The sequence below is a fragment of the Micropterus dolomieu genome, linkage group LG21 (genome assembly GCF_021292245.1).
Source record: "Micropterus dolomieu isolate WLL.071019.BEF.003 ecotype Adirondacks linkage group LG21, ASM2129224v1, whole genome shotgun sequence".
Lineage (NCBI taxonomy): Eukaryota > Metazoa > Chordata > Actinopteri > Centrarchiformes > Centrarchidae > Micropterus > Micropterus dolomieu.
In genome coordinates, this window is record NC_060170.1 from 1340497 (window position 1) to 1358360 (window position 17864).

A 17864-nucleotide genomic window follows, 5' to 3' on the forward strand; every position below is an offset into this window, starting at 1 on the left:
TTTTGACTTGTTGGTCGGACAAAAAGAGATATTTGCAGATGTCATGTTGGGCTTCAGGACGTTGTTATAATGATAGTGAGATAATAAAATAATGGTTAGTTGCAGCCCTAATACTGTAATTTCACAAACATTACCTGGTTTTAGTTTCTCAAATGTGAAGATTTGCAATTTTCTCTGTTTCACATCACTGTGTATTGAATAACATTAAGTGTTGTACTGTATGTCTGACGACACAGATCCTAAAGAAATGACAGAAATTGAATATCGACTTTACAAAAAGGGGACAAACTAACTATGGTAACTATAGTGACTAAAGTAATACTGTAGAAGCCAAGAAACAGCTGTAATCAGAAGAACACATTTTCCCCACAAGAAATTAAGGTGTTTCTGACCTTTTGGGTCATGTAAGGGAACTCTGGATCAATGGTTTTAAAATGAGTACAATTGTCAGAGAACAGATGAATTAAATAAATACTCAAAATATCCAAATTACACAAAAGTTTTTCGTGTTTTCTGGCCTCTTCAAAAATGATCGGGGGGCGGGGGTTCATCAGATGTTTGGCCCATGGTTTTAAAAGTGCTGTCCACTGCCCTGCTTACAATCGGTACTACCTTTGTCACACTAGATGAATACTGATATCAAAGAAGTGCCAGAGTGACACTCACATCCTGGTAAAATGACTAATGGTGTAGGATCTGTAGGCAGTGGCGCCGGGTAACGTAAAAACGCACATGTGGCAAAACGCCAAAACAGCACGCACCAAACAAACCTCCGCAAAACGATCCTCACCTGTGATAATCTCCCGTTTGGCTTCATCCAGGTGACTGGAAATGACGTCCCCCATGTTGGATGAACCTCAAAGCCCCAGACTGACTGGTCTACAACTAGTCGTTAAAACAGACGCGGGAAAATCCGTTCAGAGAAATGTTGACTCCTGAAGTAGCCTTCTCACCTCCTCTCCAACATGCCCTAACTGAGCAAAGTTTAGAGAACAGACGGCCAGCAGCAAACACTCAAGGAGGTACACCAAGGAGGTTGGGCTGGGTGAGCTGGCAGAGTACAAACTGACGGTGTCAGTGAACACACCCTCTTTAAAGAAAAACTCCCTCCTTCCAGCCGCGGTGCGTTCAGGCTATGTGGGAAAAGTGGCAGACACGAGCTTCAGAATTGAAAATACCTCTTCACCAGAGACCCAGGTTAAGCAGGTTATTAATCTGGAATCCAATGATGCGTTCAAGTCACGGATTTCCTTTTAATTATTTGAATTCATTTGAAATAATTTTGAGCTTGGTACTGTTGGTTAGATGTTGGTCAGATGCTTTATGTTCTGGGAAATTGTGATGGCGTGTTTCACTATTTCCAGAGAGAAAAAATGAGCTCCCCTCAACAACAGTAAAATCACATGTTTCCATTATTTGCATGAGTAACAGTCAGAGGACATTTCTCTTTCTAAAATGGGTACTTTTACTTTTAATACTATATAGTAGGCCTATACTGTATGGTACTTCTACTTAAGTTAATGATCTGCTGAATACTTAGTCTGACAAACACACACACATATAACTGATCAACTTGAATTATTACTTGTGTGTTTGCCATGTCAGAAATTGCTTACAAAGCCATACTAATAGTACTTTTTACTTTTGATACTTAAGTATTTTTAAAAGCAGGTACTTTTGTACTTTGACACAAATATAAATGTAAATTGAAGACCTTTACTTCTAGTGAAGTAATATTTAGCAAGAGTAGCCTATCTGTACTTTTACTGTAGTGCAGGATTTGAATACTTTGTCCACTACTTGTTACTTGTTAACTGTGTTCTCATCTAAGTACCTCACATTGGTTGGTAATCTACAACAGACAGTAAATGTAGCATATTTTTTTAAGTTTTCAAATTTATTGGCATTATTAACGTTTTCCTGAATAACTTTCATGCAGAGTGACTTGCTGACATACATTTACATGCAGAAAAGGATTTACTAAATGACAGTATGTGTTACGTTAATTAACACAGGTTCAAACTTCATGTTGCCTTTTAGATGATGGTTTACAATTTACAGTATGCACTTTCATGGGTGTTGCCATTGTGGTGTGACATCAGACTGCTCTTCATGCTTTTCCACAAGTTTACAAATAGGAACTGAGTGGGGTTCCTTTGTACTTTATCTAGTTGGAGGTTGGAAAACTTTTCGTTCTGATTTGTCTGAAATGAAGCATTCTGAGATGGGGAAACTCCAGCTTTGGTTCCAGAACAGCTGATCTGAGTAATCACTCTGAGTTAAGCATGTGCTGGGGAATGAAAAAACAGCCATCAAGAATGGAGCTCTTATACTTATGATTCGTCATGGCAACAGGTAAATAAAGAATAGCCTCTGTTTTAATCCACACGAGCTACAAATATAAATGCAACACACAGCAGCACAAAGCAAGTTCCACTGTAAAACTGTCCCCCTCTCACTGTCTGAGTCTGTCAGTTAAACAGGTTCCTGTGGTGTGCTTTGTCCTGTCTTGGTGGTACTCTATCTGCCCCTATTTTGACTCTCACTGTCCCTTTTAATTTGTTGCGGCTCCATTTCCCCTGTAATCATTAGCTCTTTCTCATCATTATTCTCCTCACCATCCCTATTTTTGCTTCCAGCCACCATGGGGAGCTGTCCTGTCCTGAAATGGATTGGCTGTTAATGGTAGTGGGTCTGCTCTAGACCCCTTTGAACCGTTTTCATCTCTTTCCCTGCTTTCATCATTCACTATCTCCACTTTCTTGATAGATTCCTTATATATGTCTCCCTATTCCCTAAACCAACTTAACACTTGTCTTTTCCCTACACTTTTGTCATTGGTGGCAGACACATTTGGGGTGGGGATGTGGATAAGAGACATGCCTTTGCTGTGAGAAACACTTGTTAATGCATTCTAGAATTTGCTTTTTATGTTCTGGGTGTTTTCTGCTCAGCATTGCTCTGGTGGTTTCCCCTTCTGTGTTGTTTTTGAGTTTCGCTGTCTCTTTGTCAAGTTCTCTAGTTCTGATCAACTACTATTTTACCGACAGCTGTGTCTGATTTATAATACTTCCCACAGAATAATAGAAAAGTCAGTCTGTATTTTCATGTTTTAGATTAATCAGTTGTGCCTACTCCAACGTTTGAGAGGAATGTGCCCCCCCCAGCTCATTGACAATGTGTAGTAGTATTGTTGCAAATCCAGTGAATTTCATCCGTTCACAAATGAAACCAATTTGGGTAACCATCTTTGAATGCAATCATTTCTCTTTCAGTTGATCTACTGAGTTTTCCTTCTGCCTTTATTGGTTCCAATCAGATTTTTGTCTAATACTGTCCAAGATAAATCTTACACTTACTTTACCATATACCGTTAAACATATACTCCACTCCGGCTCTAACTTGTATTCTATTGCTGTTACTCCAAAATTCTTTCTTTAATTTCTTTCCCAGAAATGTATTGCCCCTGGCAGGTTCTTGTTCCTCTCTTGTTTTTTTGAATCGTACTCACGGTTTCAATACCCCCTTTAATATATGAAAACATTAAAAACCGCGAATACAAGAGCCATACCGTCTCGGACGTCGCCCGGGTCAACAAGATCCGTGTCAGGTGCTAGGGATCCAGGGCAACCTGATGACAAATGGGCTACTGGAACAAGACATTCATGGACTTGAGCAGAAAATATGGATCTGATGCAATGCTACTATACAAGCAATCCCGGTGAGAGGGGTTATATGCAGAGACTGTGGGATATATGGATGCTTCGAAACTCATTATCAACACTGATCCTAGAGATGCTTGGCTATAAGATGAACACCACAAGCCACAAAGAGCATTACCCCCCATGGAGGAGAAGGCTAGAGGCCAAGATCAAGGCAACACAAATAGAGGTTAGTCAGCTGTCAGAGCTAAAGAAAGTTGCAAGGAACGGGCTACCTAAGAAATACAGCAAGCTGTCGATACCTGTCAATATCTGGAGACTGCCAAACAAAGACTTACCGCTCTGGCTACCTGCCTAAAGAGATACAAGGGAGAAGAAGAAGCCAGGAGAATAAACCGGATGTTCTCCACCGAACCATCCAAAGTGTACTTTCAGTGGCAGGGTAATAACACAAGATCAGATCCATCCAGGGCTGAGACTGAACAGTACTGGAAGAACATATGGAGAAAGAGGCATCCCACAACACCAATGCACAGTGGGTAGTGGATCTAAGAACAACTCACGGCAATCTCCCAGAACAAGATACAGTAACCATTACAACGGCAGACATCCAAGAAATAGTGGCAGATATGAAGAGCTGGACAGCACCAAGCCCTAAAATGATCCACACCTACCAGCTGAAGAAACTAACTGCACTCCATGAATGCCTGGCAGCACAAATGAACCAACTGCTGATGGATAGGACCCACCCAGAAGTGTTAACCCAAGGACTGTTAGGAGTGTGGTTTTGTTTTCACGTCTTTCCTGTTTTAGTCTGTTTTTGGTTCTGTGTTTCTCCGTGTAGCCTTGTTTATTATTTTATTCATTCACATGTACTAGTTTACTTGGTATCTGTTTTCATGGGTTTGATTTTGGATTCTGTGTTTCTACAGCTTTATTTGATCTTGTCATGTTTAGGGTTTTGTAGCTAAGTTTAGTCCTTTGTTCATTCGCATGTTTAAGTTTTCTTAGTATCTGTCTTGTCTCGTATTCTAGTTATGTCCTGCATTTGTATTCGTGTCTTAGTGTCTACTCCTGGTCTGTGTACTTCTGTATTATTTTGTCCATGTTTGCTCTGTGTTCTGTTCAATCTTAGTCTGTTTTCCCTGTTAGTTGTATTTTTTGGTATATTAGTGATCTGTCTGCCTATGTTCTGGTTCAGTTATTTATATTCTGTTTCTTCCTGGTTATTAATTTTCCTATGGCTTTATTGGTGTCTGTCTGTTTCCCCTGCTGTCTCTCTGCCTGCCTGTGTCTCATTAGTCCTGATCCCCCTGACCTGTGTTGCTCCCGCCCTGCTCGTTAGTCTCTGTGTATATATATGCCTGCTTGTGTCTTCAGTCTTTGTTGTTGAGTGTTCTCCTGTGCTCTGTTCTCTGTGTTTTTGGATCTTACCTTTGGATAGTACTTTGTTCCTTGTTTGTGGATTTTGACTGTGGATTATGTTTGTGTTTGAAATGCCTTTGTTTGGACTCTTGCCTCAATCTCCTGTGGAAGCCTGTTCGTATTGTCTGCATTTGGGTCCACACCTCAGTCTGCACTCAGCTTACCCATCACAAGGACAGACAGTCCTGATCATGAAGAATCCCCAGAAGGGAACAATCCCATCCAACTACCGGCCAATAACCTGCCTCTGCACAACATGGAAGCATCATCAGGCATCATCGCTATGATGCCTGACAGGAGATGAGTAGGCACATGGCTCAATACATGGATAGGGCCCAGAAGGGAATGGGAAGTAATACCAGGGGAGCCAAGCACCAGCTACTGCTTGATAGAGCAGTCACTCGATGCTGCAAGACCAGGCAGACCCATCTGTGCACCGCCTGGATTGACTACAAGAAAGCCTACGACTCAATGCCACATACATGGATACTAGAATGCTTGGAAATGTACAAGATCAACAAGACACTAATAGCCTTCATCAAGAACTCAATGGGGCTGTGGAAAACAAGTCTGGAAGTCAACTCAAAGCCAAGTGCACAAGTCACCATCAAGTGCAGCATATACCAAGGCGATGCACTATCCCCGCTGCTGTTCTGCATAGGCCTGAACCCCCTCATCCAGATCATCACAAAGACTGGCTACGGATACCGGTTCCGAAGTGGAACAACCATCAGTCACCTCCTCTACATGGATGACATCAAGCTGTATGCCAGAAATGTGCGAGACATCGACTCACTGATCCACACTACCAGGATCTACAGCAACGACATTGGAATGTCGTTCGGACTGGACAAGTGTGGTTGCATGGTATCAAAAAGAGGGAAGATGATCAGAACTGAGGGGATTGAACTACCAGAAGGCCACATTGCAGATGTTCAGGACAGCTACAAATACCTTGGGGTGCCGCAGGCTAACGGAAACTATGAGGAGGCAGCAAGGAAGTCCGCCACAGCCAAATACCTACAGAGAGTAAGGCAGGTCCTGAAAAGTCAGCTAAATGGGAAAAACAAGATCCGAGCCATCAACACATACGCCAGTCATCAGATACCCCGCGGGTATAATAAACTGGCCAAAGGAGGAGATAGAGGCTACTGACATCATGACGAGAAAGCTCCTCACAATGCACAGAGCGATTAATCTGAAAACATACCAATCAGATGAAACAACAAAGATCCAGGAGTACATCAAGAAGATGGCCCCCAAAGATGAAGGCTTAGTGAGTACCTCAGGCAGCAGAAACCCGAGGGTGAGGACAAGAAAGATGAAGAACCTTCATGGAGGGACAAGCCGCTGCACGGCATGTACCACAGACAAATAGAAGAAGTGGTTGATATCAAGAAATCCTACCAGTGGCTGGAAAAAGCTGGACTGAAGGACAGCACAGAAGCGCTAATCATGGCGGCACAAAAACAGGCACTCAGTACAAGATCAATAGCGGCTGGGGTCTACCACACCAGGCAGGACCCCAGGTGCGGACTGTGCAAGGATGCCCCTGAGACAGTACAGCACATAACAGCAGGGTGTAAGATGCAGGCAGGAAGTGCGTACATGGAACGCCATAACCAGGTAGCTGGCATAGTGTACAGGAACATCTGCCAGGAGTATGGGCTGGAAGTCCCAAGGTCAAAATGGAAGACACCTCCTAAGGTAGTTGAGGATGACCGAGCTAAGATCCTGTGGGACTTCAAGATCCAGACTGACAAACTGGTGATGGCTAACCAACCAGACATAGTGTTGATTGACAAACAGCAGAAGAAGGCTGCAGGGATAGATGTGGAAATCCCAAGCGACAGCAACATCAAGAAGAAGGAACACAAGAAGCTTGAGAAATACCAAGGGCTGAAAGAAGAGCTAGAAAAGATGTAGAAAGTAAGAGCAACAGTGGTGCCAGTGATAATCGGAGCACAGGGGGCTGTGACTCCCAAACTGGGAGAGTGGCTACAGCAGATTTCAGGTAAACATCAGAGGTCTCTGTCCAGAAGAGTGCAGTCCTAGGAACAGCTAAGATACTGCGCAGAACCCTCAAACTCCCAGGCCTCTGGTAGAGGACCCGAGCTTCAGGATGACACATACCACCCCGCAAGGAGTGATAGGGGGATTTTTTAAAATTTTTTATACATATATATATATATATATAAGGTAAGATATTACAGATAAGATATTCCTTTATTAATTCCCTGTAGGGGAAATTAAAGTTACAGAGGGATGTAAAGAAAGAGGAACAAAATATAATAAAAGTGCTGTAGAATCAGTTAGCAATGAACTGAATTTGACCTTGGTCCAGTAACTGTGGCACAATGTTCCGCATGATTTCCCAACTTGATTAAACATGGCTCCAGTGCTTGCCATCAAGACAGATTAATCTGAAAACATACCAATCAGTTTAAAACAAAAAATAGAAACAGTACACAAGAAACAGCTGTTTAAAACATTCATTTCTTATTTTTCAATTCCTCACAGTAAAACTGGGATTACATGTAAATCATGCTGGATTTGTGCTGTCAAATCCAAAATACTTCACATACATAGGCCAGTTTCTTTTTTCATGTGTTATAAAAACCTATCACAAACTGTTACTCGGATTATTAGTCTAATAAACCTTCATTGAACCTCCAGACAGAAGTAAAAGTTCTAAACTTGTACAATGCCTTTCTTGTCTTTCTGACATCACCCCATTCATACACATTCATACCTTGATGAGCACAGGGGTTAAGGTGCCATTACCGCCTTCGCAGCATACCTGCATGTAAGCTCAGTTTTTTAATAAATCACTGAACTGCATCAGTCTGCCTGTTTCATCTGCGTTTGGGTCAAATCTATTTTCATATAGTGTTTCTATTTAATATAAGTATTTTGAACATTTAATGTTAAGATGCGGCTAGGTGTATGACTAAACAGTCGTCCCCACATAATGTTACATATGATGGCGTGATAATGTCATACATCCTTTCAGGGGTAGTCTTGTATTTGGGGGGTACCAGAAAAGATCTTAAGGTACTGAATGGTTTGTGGTAAGTGCTGACTTACTGGAATGGATTCAAGGTGTCAAAGTGATTGATCAGCAGTCAGTGGTCAGCCAGAGAAAGTTTTCTGGTGTCACACCAGACGTCAGAAGCTCCTTGTAGAAACACTCAAATATTGTGCTATTTAATATTTATATATTTATTTATTTAAATATTGTTTACTTATTTTATCAGTGGTACTAATACCTTCTACGTTTCAAATTTAGGCTTTTATTTTGTATTTAATTGGAACGGAAGTGTGTTGCTTATTCTAATCAGCTTGACAGTGGTGGTGGTGGTGGCGCCCGTCAGTTTTCTGTGGAGAGGTGGACGCGCAGCAGAGGGCTCATCATGGCACCACTTGGACTAAAAGCCATTGTTGGAGAAAGTAAGTACTGTTTAATTTAGATGTAATAATATTTTTTACTTTTGTTATTCCAAAATGTTGACACAGCTGATTTAATTATTATTATTTCAAACAATGTAAAGTATTGGATAGGCATGAAGGGCTATCTCAGTTACCAAACATTCAATGTAAGATTCCAGCGCTCGTGACATTATATAACTTTTCTGATTATTTATGGTAATGTAGGACAATGCAGCGCCCGGTGACAATTGTTTTTACTGTGGGTTTACTGTGGGTTTTTACTGTGGTTTGCGTTCGACGCGCAAAATACGCACAGCCACACCAGAGCAGTGCAGCTCGCCAAACGGTTAATTCTCCAGATTGCACTGTCAGTGAGATGCATTATTAAAATTTAAAATTCTCCGGTGGCGTCCTGTTAGCCGGACGGAAGTTTATGTCGTTTATTGAGCCGTTATTGCCGTTTGTCTGAAGTGTAAGAGCACGGAGTCCTGCAAATCCTGCCTCGCTAATCTTTGTCTGTGCGGATTAGGTGCTTTGACAGAGGGTGCAGGAGGAAAGATCCGACTCTCAGCGTCGGTAACAGCTAAACGAGTGTTTGTGTCTACTGTCAGATGTATATCGACATCAGTACAGTGTAGACCAGTATCAAGCATAAGGTAGGCTAGTCATTATTTTAATGCGTTTAACACGCATCGGTGCTGTTTGGTCTCACGCTGACCGTCAAGCTCTCTTTAGATTTAAGATGCGCACGCTGAATTTTTTTGAAATTTCACTACAGTGAATAGATCTTTACATTAGGAATGATTTAATCCTACACTTCTCCATTTTAGTATAAGTTTTAAGGGTCAACAAAGTATTACTAATTGCTTTATTAGTGGTTAATAATGATTCATTATCTATTCTAATACTTTATGGATGAGTTATTTTCAGTTATAGGACGTTAAAAAGAATATGTTTTGGCTGGTGTTTTCCTTTCTGTTTGGTTATAATACATTTATTAATGTTAATAGTCTGCTGATATTCACTCCTGGAGGGTAGTTGGGTCAAAGGGATAAAAAATATATTAATATTTTAAATTAATAAATTAAAAAAAGCATTAATAAATTATTTAGTAATAAAAAGTAATTTATTCAATGAACATACCATAGGGGGCGGCACGGTGGAGCAGTGGTTAGCACTGTCACCTCACAGCAAGAAGGTCAAGGATTCAAACCCACGGTTGCCCTGGCCTTTCTGTTTGGAGTTTGCATGTTCTCCCCCGTGTCTGCGTGGGTTCTTTCCGGGGTGTTTGTCTATGTGTGGCCCTGCGATGGACTGGCGACCTGTCCAGGGTGTACCCTGCCTTTCGCCCGATCTCAGCCCCCCACGCCCCTGTACGCAGGATAAGTGGTTGACGATGGATGGATGGATGGATGGATGGAACAAACCATAGCACACAACCCCAGCCATCCCCTGAACTCATGCTTCCATACTCTCATCCAGATGCAGATCAGGCTCGCTTACTGTAGCTTTCTTCACAGTTAAAGCTTTGTGCCCTCTGCATCTCTGACCTGATCTGCCATCTGCGTTTTACAGTAAAGGAAGTGAGCCAGGTTCACTGCAGAATTATTCATTTTCATGCAGTGGCTATCCAGCATGCAGAACAGTAGAAATGGAAATAAGCTAACTATATCTGACTACTTCATGACACTTTGATTATAATATACAAAGGTTTGCTAGGAGGTTTCTTAAATTCATAAGCCTCATTGAAGTATACTCCTATAAGCCCCTAATGACCCCTGTGTGTGGTAAATTTTTTTTTCACACAAGTCTATTTGGGAATATGCCCTTTGTAGATTTGGACACAGGTAATAATGCAGGATCCATCTTAAAGCAGTCACTAACAATTGAACACACAATGCAAAACTGTCGATGTGCTCCCATCACTCTGCTAAGTCCCGCCCACCAAACCTACAAGAAGGAGGTAGTTGCTCTTGAAACCTCATCCCATGTGATGTAGGGCTCGCTCTCCATGGGAAGAGTCTCGCCAAGATCCTGGTCTCTCTTGCATTGACTTGTCTTCTCACAGACGCCCCTCGAGCACTTCACGGCCCATGGCAAAGCACCCTAGGCTTCAGAGGCAGCTGCAACAACGTCTTACACCACACACCCCACTGTCACTCCTCAAAAGTTGTTCCCCACTGTTTGTCATCATGCTTTGGCACTCGTTAAAAGTCATTTTAAAAATAATTCTCTACTGCAGCATTAAGGCTGTGATTGAGTGTATATTCTCAAACTTATTAGCAACTTATCAAATTACCACTTACTTACTTTGCCTGGTTGCTAATCAAGCTTTGTTGCAGGTGAGTTGAAAAAGCTGCTGCAAAACATTTCTTATTCACAAAGCATTTAAAAAAATTTAAATGCGCTAAACTATATGAGAGTAATCTGTTTGCAGATGCTTTACTTTTTTAAGCCACATCTGTCATTATGAGTGAATGTTGATTCCATAACTTGATAGCTTGAGCTAACAATGTGTGAAGGCTACATTTAATGTCACAGTCCGTCACACCTTCTGTACAGATGCCTTTATGTTAAAGCACCAACCTGGTTTCCGACAGAAGCAGGCAACTGTTTTCATGTCCAATATTCGCTCTCCTTATAGTTCAGGTTTGGTCTGCTGAGAAAAATGGTTCTTTAGCTCCACTATGTTCACCAGTGTGTTAGTCACTGACTTAATGTGTTTGGTGCTGGACAGGTAGTTTACAGACATTCTATATCATTGATATACAGAATTGGTGACAACTCTCAGTGAGTTCATCACTACAACTAACACCTTTTTACGTTAAATGCTCCATATTTGTATAGCGCCTTGTCTTTTTGACCACTCAAAGCGCTTTTACACTACATCTGCATTCACCATTCACACACATTCATACACTGAGCCTAAGTGCTCAAACAGAAACTAACATTCACTCACATTCATACACTGAGCCTAAGTGCTCAAACAGAAACTAACATTCACTCACATTCATACACTGAGCCTAAGTGCTCAAACAGAAACTAACATTCATACACATTCGGGGCGGCTGTGGCTCGTGAGGTTGCCCGTTAATCAGAAGGTTGGTGGTTCAATCCCTGCTACCCCAGGCTGCATGTTGAAGTGTCCTTGGGCAAGATACTGAACCTGAATGGCTCTTCAGCCAGTGTGTGAATGTGTCTGTTTGAGCACTTAGGCTCAGTGTGTGACTAGTAAGGTACATTTACACTGGTGGAACAGCCATCGTTCAGAATCTAGCCCAAAGACACTTCAACATGCAGCCTGGAGGAGCCGGGGATTGAACCGCAGACCTTCCGATTAACGGCCAATAATTCAGGCTGGGAGTTTGACTTCATTCCCGTTCACACAAACCACCAGACAGTTATGTTGTAGACTAACTCTATTTGTTGATGTTATGGGTACTAGGTCTATATTTGGCCACTATGTTCATCTGGGAAGAAAGTTATCCAGATTACAAAATACAAACCAGGCCATTAAAGTAGCCTATCTGACAATGAGTGAATGAGTGAATGAATACATCAATCACAGCACAAAATATACAAGGCTAGACAAACAATAGAAACTTTTTAAAAAGAGAAAGAGTTTGCTCAAATGTTCAAATGATCTTTATGTTCAAGCCTCAATCAAATCAAATGCTTTAGAAAAACTACACACGTTCACAGAACTTGAACATAAGCTACAACAATAAAAGTAAAGAAAAGTCAAGCAAACAGCAATAATTCTTTAGGAGCCTATAGCCTTGAGACGCGTCTGATGTGTGGATTCTCCTGCTTGCTATATTAAAAATAGCTTGCTATACCGTCACTGATGCTGGTCATGGCAATTAATTGCATGCTAAAACGGACCTCAGGCCAGTCCACTAGTGATCAACACAGACTGTGATCATTTTAAGCACACATAAATTCATAAATCACTGTTGTCAGTTTAGGACTAAGTGGCTTTGTAAATAAGTTAAATTGTGTTGCTGTTTTTTCATACAACATGGACACAGCAGAGCTTTTGGCAGGGTTGGAAATGTTACAGTCAGATGGACAGTATTGTACTCATAGTATTTGGCAGAGTAGAGGAGCTGCTTCCTTACATAGTTACAACTAGTTACTGTGATGAAATACATTGTAAACCTGGATTAGACAGATCTATCTGTTGCTGAAGCAGCAGCCTGTTGTTGTTTATCCCGCCTGTGAAAGCTGCATGTCAGGTGGTGTCCCACTATGTCACAGACACTTCCACTTAATCCTGTTGACTAATTTGATAAACAGGACCATTCACATAATGCTTACATCATTTACCATCATTACTAGTTTTCCTCAGACAGCAGGCTGACTGGCGAGTCAGGGATTGGAAATATATTATGGAAATGTTTTGTGATAAATCATATGAACTTCTCCTTAAGACTTTGACAAACAGATCATTATCTCAAATGTAATATTATATAATTCACAACTATTGTCATTAGCCCCACTGTTGATAATGTGCTTATGACACCTTTGGAGCAGCTCTTCAAATGAAATGTCACCCTGGCCCTCTGTGGAAACAGGACATTACGTTAACTTATTTTGGAGGATGAGTGCTTGTCTGTTTTTTGTGTGTGTGTGTGTGTGTGTGTGTGTGTGTGAGTGAGTGACTCTGCTTGCCTGTGAAGTCATGTCCGCTGACACAGAAACGTCCCACAAATAGCGATGAGGAGCGGTGGATGGGGTAAGAGGATTGGGAGCAGATTAGAGGCAGTGATTGCAGCGGGCCTGTCCCTCCCAGCACTGAGTCCCTCCATGTTCAGCGCAGCTTAAAACCCCAGTAAAGGGAAACTGGGACACTGCTTATTGACACAAGTGACAGGATGTCGTGAAACGCTGGACTTACAAATATATTATATTACGCATTATTTTGCTGCTGCTTGTGTAAAAGGATTTGCACAATCAGGGTGTCACGACATTATGCATGTGTGTTCAGTCTGTAAAGTTATTTTCATCAAAGTTGTCACATTAAGAGATCAGTCTTCAGATGTTTTCGGTGAACTCTTGATAATTTACTTTACCAGCATACAGATATTTTAGAAATATCTATTTTCTTTAGCAATACTAAGGGTCTTACTTACGTTTTACTCAGAATCACACGTGTCAAATCCTTTTGCCACATTATGTAACTCTTTACATTATCCTTACAATAACAATTCCAGCGTTCTTTGCAGTTTGATAGTATAAACTAAAATGTTGTCTCAATACCCTTTTTCATAAAATGGTTTCCTTATTAAAAATATCTAAGCTCAAAGGGCCCCTTTCTAGCATTTCAGAACTCTCACTGACCTTTTCAGCAAATGGTGGGGCCCTTTGGGCGGGATCTGACACTGGACACTGTAAATACTATGAGAAAGGCCACTTACATTAATTGAGAACTCTTGTAATAATTCAGCTGACAGAATTTGTTTTACTACCTAGAGAAAAAGTCAGAAGACAAAATACCTTCTTGTTTATGCTTGAATATGTTCATACCAAAGTACAGAAGGTCATTTAACACTGGAGGATAATTAATGAATGATGAAAATTACGCATTGTCCATTATGAAACTGGAGATTGCAGAGTTGGAGAATCTGGAGAGGTCTGATTGTGCACCTCAGCCAACAAGGCATGAAAATGGCTTGCTAGTTGAAATAATCTTGCATGGAGGGTGTTTTTGCATGCACAATCTGGCTGTATTGTTAGGATCTACAGTGGAAGTCATTTTTAAAATGACATTTGGAAAAACTCAGCCATACAATTGTAGTAACAATGTAGTGGTAACTCAGAGTAATCAGTTGCAGTCAGTGATTGTGCTGACTGTATCACTGAGTCAGACAGCTGGCAGCTGCTTACTTAGTCTGGTTGCTCCTTTATTCACTCTTGTGTCACGTACTTTAACACTTACCTGCAGAAAGAAAACAGAATTAGAACTGGATTTAAAAAATAAATAGATATTTACATTTATTTTAAGAAAACTATTAAACAATGCAAATAACCGAAACGAGTAGCTATCTCCTCACATTGATATCCATTTATACAGTACTATGCCATCGCACCCAGATTAGCTTTAACTAAGCTAGCTCACTACAATCAAGTGTAATATCAAATCTGCATATGCTTTTTCATTTTCATACATACAGTACGCTTTTGATGGTAAATCAACAGTGATCCTGGGTCTAACACTAAGCCAGTGAGAATAATTTTATGTTTTTATGTTGATGTCTTGACTGGATGTTAATAAAATGTTTTCTAATTTCCAGAGATAATGAACAATGTCATCAAGAAGGCAAGAGAAAAAGGAAAATGGAAGGTAGGGGTCCTGCTATTCTGATCAAGTTTGGCATCATTCACCAATGATCTTGACAATGTGAATATGAATAAAATCACTGAAGATATCACAATGAAATCCTTCTACTGTGTGTGACTGTGTCATAGGTGCTGGTGGTGGACAAGCTGAGTATGAGGATGGTTTCCTCGTGCTGCAAGATGACAGATATCATGTCAGAGGGAATCACTAGTAAGTACAACCATCCAGGTGACCACAGTTCACTTCAGTTGTAGCTTTAAAGTAAGTTTAATCAAATGTAGTGCAGGTAAATTTAATTTAGTTCAGCTAAAATGATCCCACTAACATGTGGAGGATTCATTTGTAGAAAATATTTATGCATATTCATCAGAATCAGTTTTATTGCCAAGTAGGTTTACACATACAAGGAATTTGCTTTTGTGACTTGGTGCATAACAATAAACATTATATATATATAAAAGAAGAAAAAATAATATGTGCAGTATGGCAGTTTGTGCAGTGATATGCTAAATATTTACATCAGATTTTAATCAGAATCAGAAAGTAGTATGTTACACATACGAGGAATTTGCTATGGTGATTAGGTGCGAGACATAGACATAAACGTACACTTGACATAAATAGATTTAAAATATATAAATGATAAAGAAACAGTTTGTGTCTGGAGGTAAGAGGGGTGAGCCAAAATCTCTCTTGCCATCATTGCCCTTGACAGGTTGAACTTCCTCAGTTGCCAGAGGAAGTACCTCCTCTTTTGGGCTTTCTTGAGGCTTCTGGGTGATGATGTTGCCCATTATTATTAATATTATTATTAATATTTTGAGATATGGATTTTTCATTTCCATGAGCTGTAAACCGTAATCATCAAGATGAAAATGAACAGCCTTAAATATTTCACTTTATGTGTAATGAATCTAGAATATATAAAAGTTCAACTTTTTTACTTAAATTACGGAAAAAGACTAACCTTTCCACCATGTTCTTAATTTCTGAGATGCACCTGTAGTTTGCTTTATTTCCAAGAATGGGCTGAAGAAGGGCTTGAAAGCTCAAATCTGGGCATGCCTCCGTCCTTTCCCTAACTTTATTTAAAATAACAAATATCAAACACATTTCAAATATATTTTCTTGGTTCTCACTAAGAAGCTATTAATCCTGTTTTCGGTTGTTGTTAGTGGTTACACAAATATCCCCAGCTTTAGCTAAGCCTCACTTTTGTGCAAGACTCAGATTAAATAAGGTTAAATAAACTCAAATTAGATACAGTAAATAAGAAATTGCACTGACAAAGTGAGCAGTAGGTGTGGCTTTTTTCATAGAATATAAAAGGAAATACATTTATGTTCCCCAGCGTAATAGTTTGTAATTTTACCTGACATGAGCCACATTGGTAACTGATGGCTCTCTTACTGCTGTAGCAGAGGTGAATTAAGCTATTGCTAATACAAACCATATTTTCCTACTTCTGCTGCTTCACAGGAAAGGCATTAAACTGGAGAAACACAGAATGGCTTAAAGGATAGGTTCAGATTTTTTAAAGTCTTGAATAAATTTAATGTTTTATGAATATTAATAAAGGCAAACAGGTTATAAGAAATATTACATTTTTTATAGAGTAATCTAGATGTTGGTCAGCTAGATTTTAGCTTTGGCCAGATGACACATTTGAATAAGGGATCCAGAAGAGCTCTGGACCAAACTGAATATGCTGCATAATGAACAGGTCAAAAGTGGATTCTGGCTAGATGAGCTATCCATGATATCTCCAGGGCAGATCCGGTGCAGAGTCAGTTTGCTATCAGGATATAACTTCTTTTGTTCATTTTAGGGTGTCATAGCAAGATATATGTTTGTCAATAATAACATGCATACAACATAATAACATGTCACATTTGATCCACAAAGGATATTTATGAGAAAGACGCGCCGCAAGCAACTCCTAAACTCCTAAAAGGAAAAAATATGCTGACCTGACTGCAACTGGCACTGATATACAGAAGTATTAAAATGGTTTTGAAGGCTAATTTGTCAATGAACTCAACAAAGAAACACTAGTTCAAAACTTAATATGATAAAGAGAATGACAGTAGCTCTTTTACATTCATTAGTGTTTCAAGGAATAAAAACCTCATAATGTTTACTGTAAGGTAGGGACAGTTTCAACTGATAGTCTAAATGACCCTAAAAGATTTTGGAAAACAATAAAATCTCTCTCTGCAGAAAATAACTCACAGGTCTTGCCAAAATATATTGTCCATATTTTATGAAAAGGTTGAAATGGTAAATTGTTTCAACCTACATTTTATTTCATCTACACCCTCCATAAATTCAAGCAACACTGGGACTGTTCCGGAACAACCCTCTGATGCATCAACATTTAGTTTCCAGCCTTTTACTTTGTGTCAAGTCCGCAAAGCACTACAATCATTGGATGCACGTAAACCACAAGGACCTGACTTAATTGATCCGTATTTTCTAAAAATTGCAGCTGATTTAATAGCAAAACCTTTGACTGATATTTTTAACTTAAGTTTGACCACTATGCAAATTCCCAAAATCTGGAAATCAGCTTTTGTCACACCATTATTCAAAGGTGGTGATCCAAAAATTGTTAATAACTACAGGCCAATTTCAAAACTTTGTATCTTATCAAAAATTTTGGAATCTTTAATAAATGAACAGTTGAAAGAATTTTTGTATTCCAACAACATTTTATGCAAATTCCAGTCAGGCTTTAGGAAAGGTCATAGTACCATAACAGCAACATTGAAGGTGATCAACGATATCTCAACAGCTCTTGACAATAAGCAACATTGTGCAGTACTTTTCATTGATTTGTCAAAAGCCTTTGACTCTGTAAACCACAGTTTACTCAAAGAGAGACTGATCAATATTGGATTATCTAAAAAGGCAGTTGGATGGATCTGTAATTATCTTACTGACAGGTCCCAATGTGTTAAATCAGATAATAATTGTTCTAATATTCTTTCCTTAACTAAAGGAGT

General features: G+C 39.9%; 1 protein-coding gene across 1 annotated transcript in view; it reads right to left on the minus strand.

The window, feature by feature from the left end:
- Positions 1 to 1073, minus strand: part of niban2b (niban apoptosis regulator 2b) — a 61413-nt gene extending 60340 nt beyond the window's left edge. Inside the window, exon 1 of the mRNA XM_046035216.1 lies at positions 791 to 1073. Coding sequence (XP_045891172.1) covers positions 791 to 845 — 55 coding nt within the window. The 5' untranslated portion in view covers positions 846 to 1073. The remainder of the gene's footprint in view (positions 1 to 790) is intronic.
- Positions 1074 to 17864: the final 16791 nt, after the last annotated feature.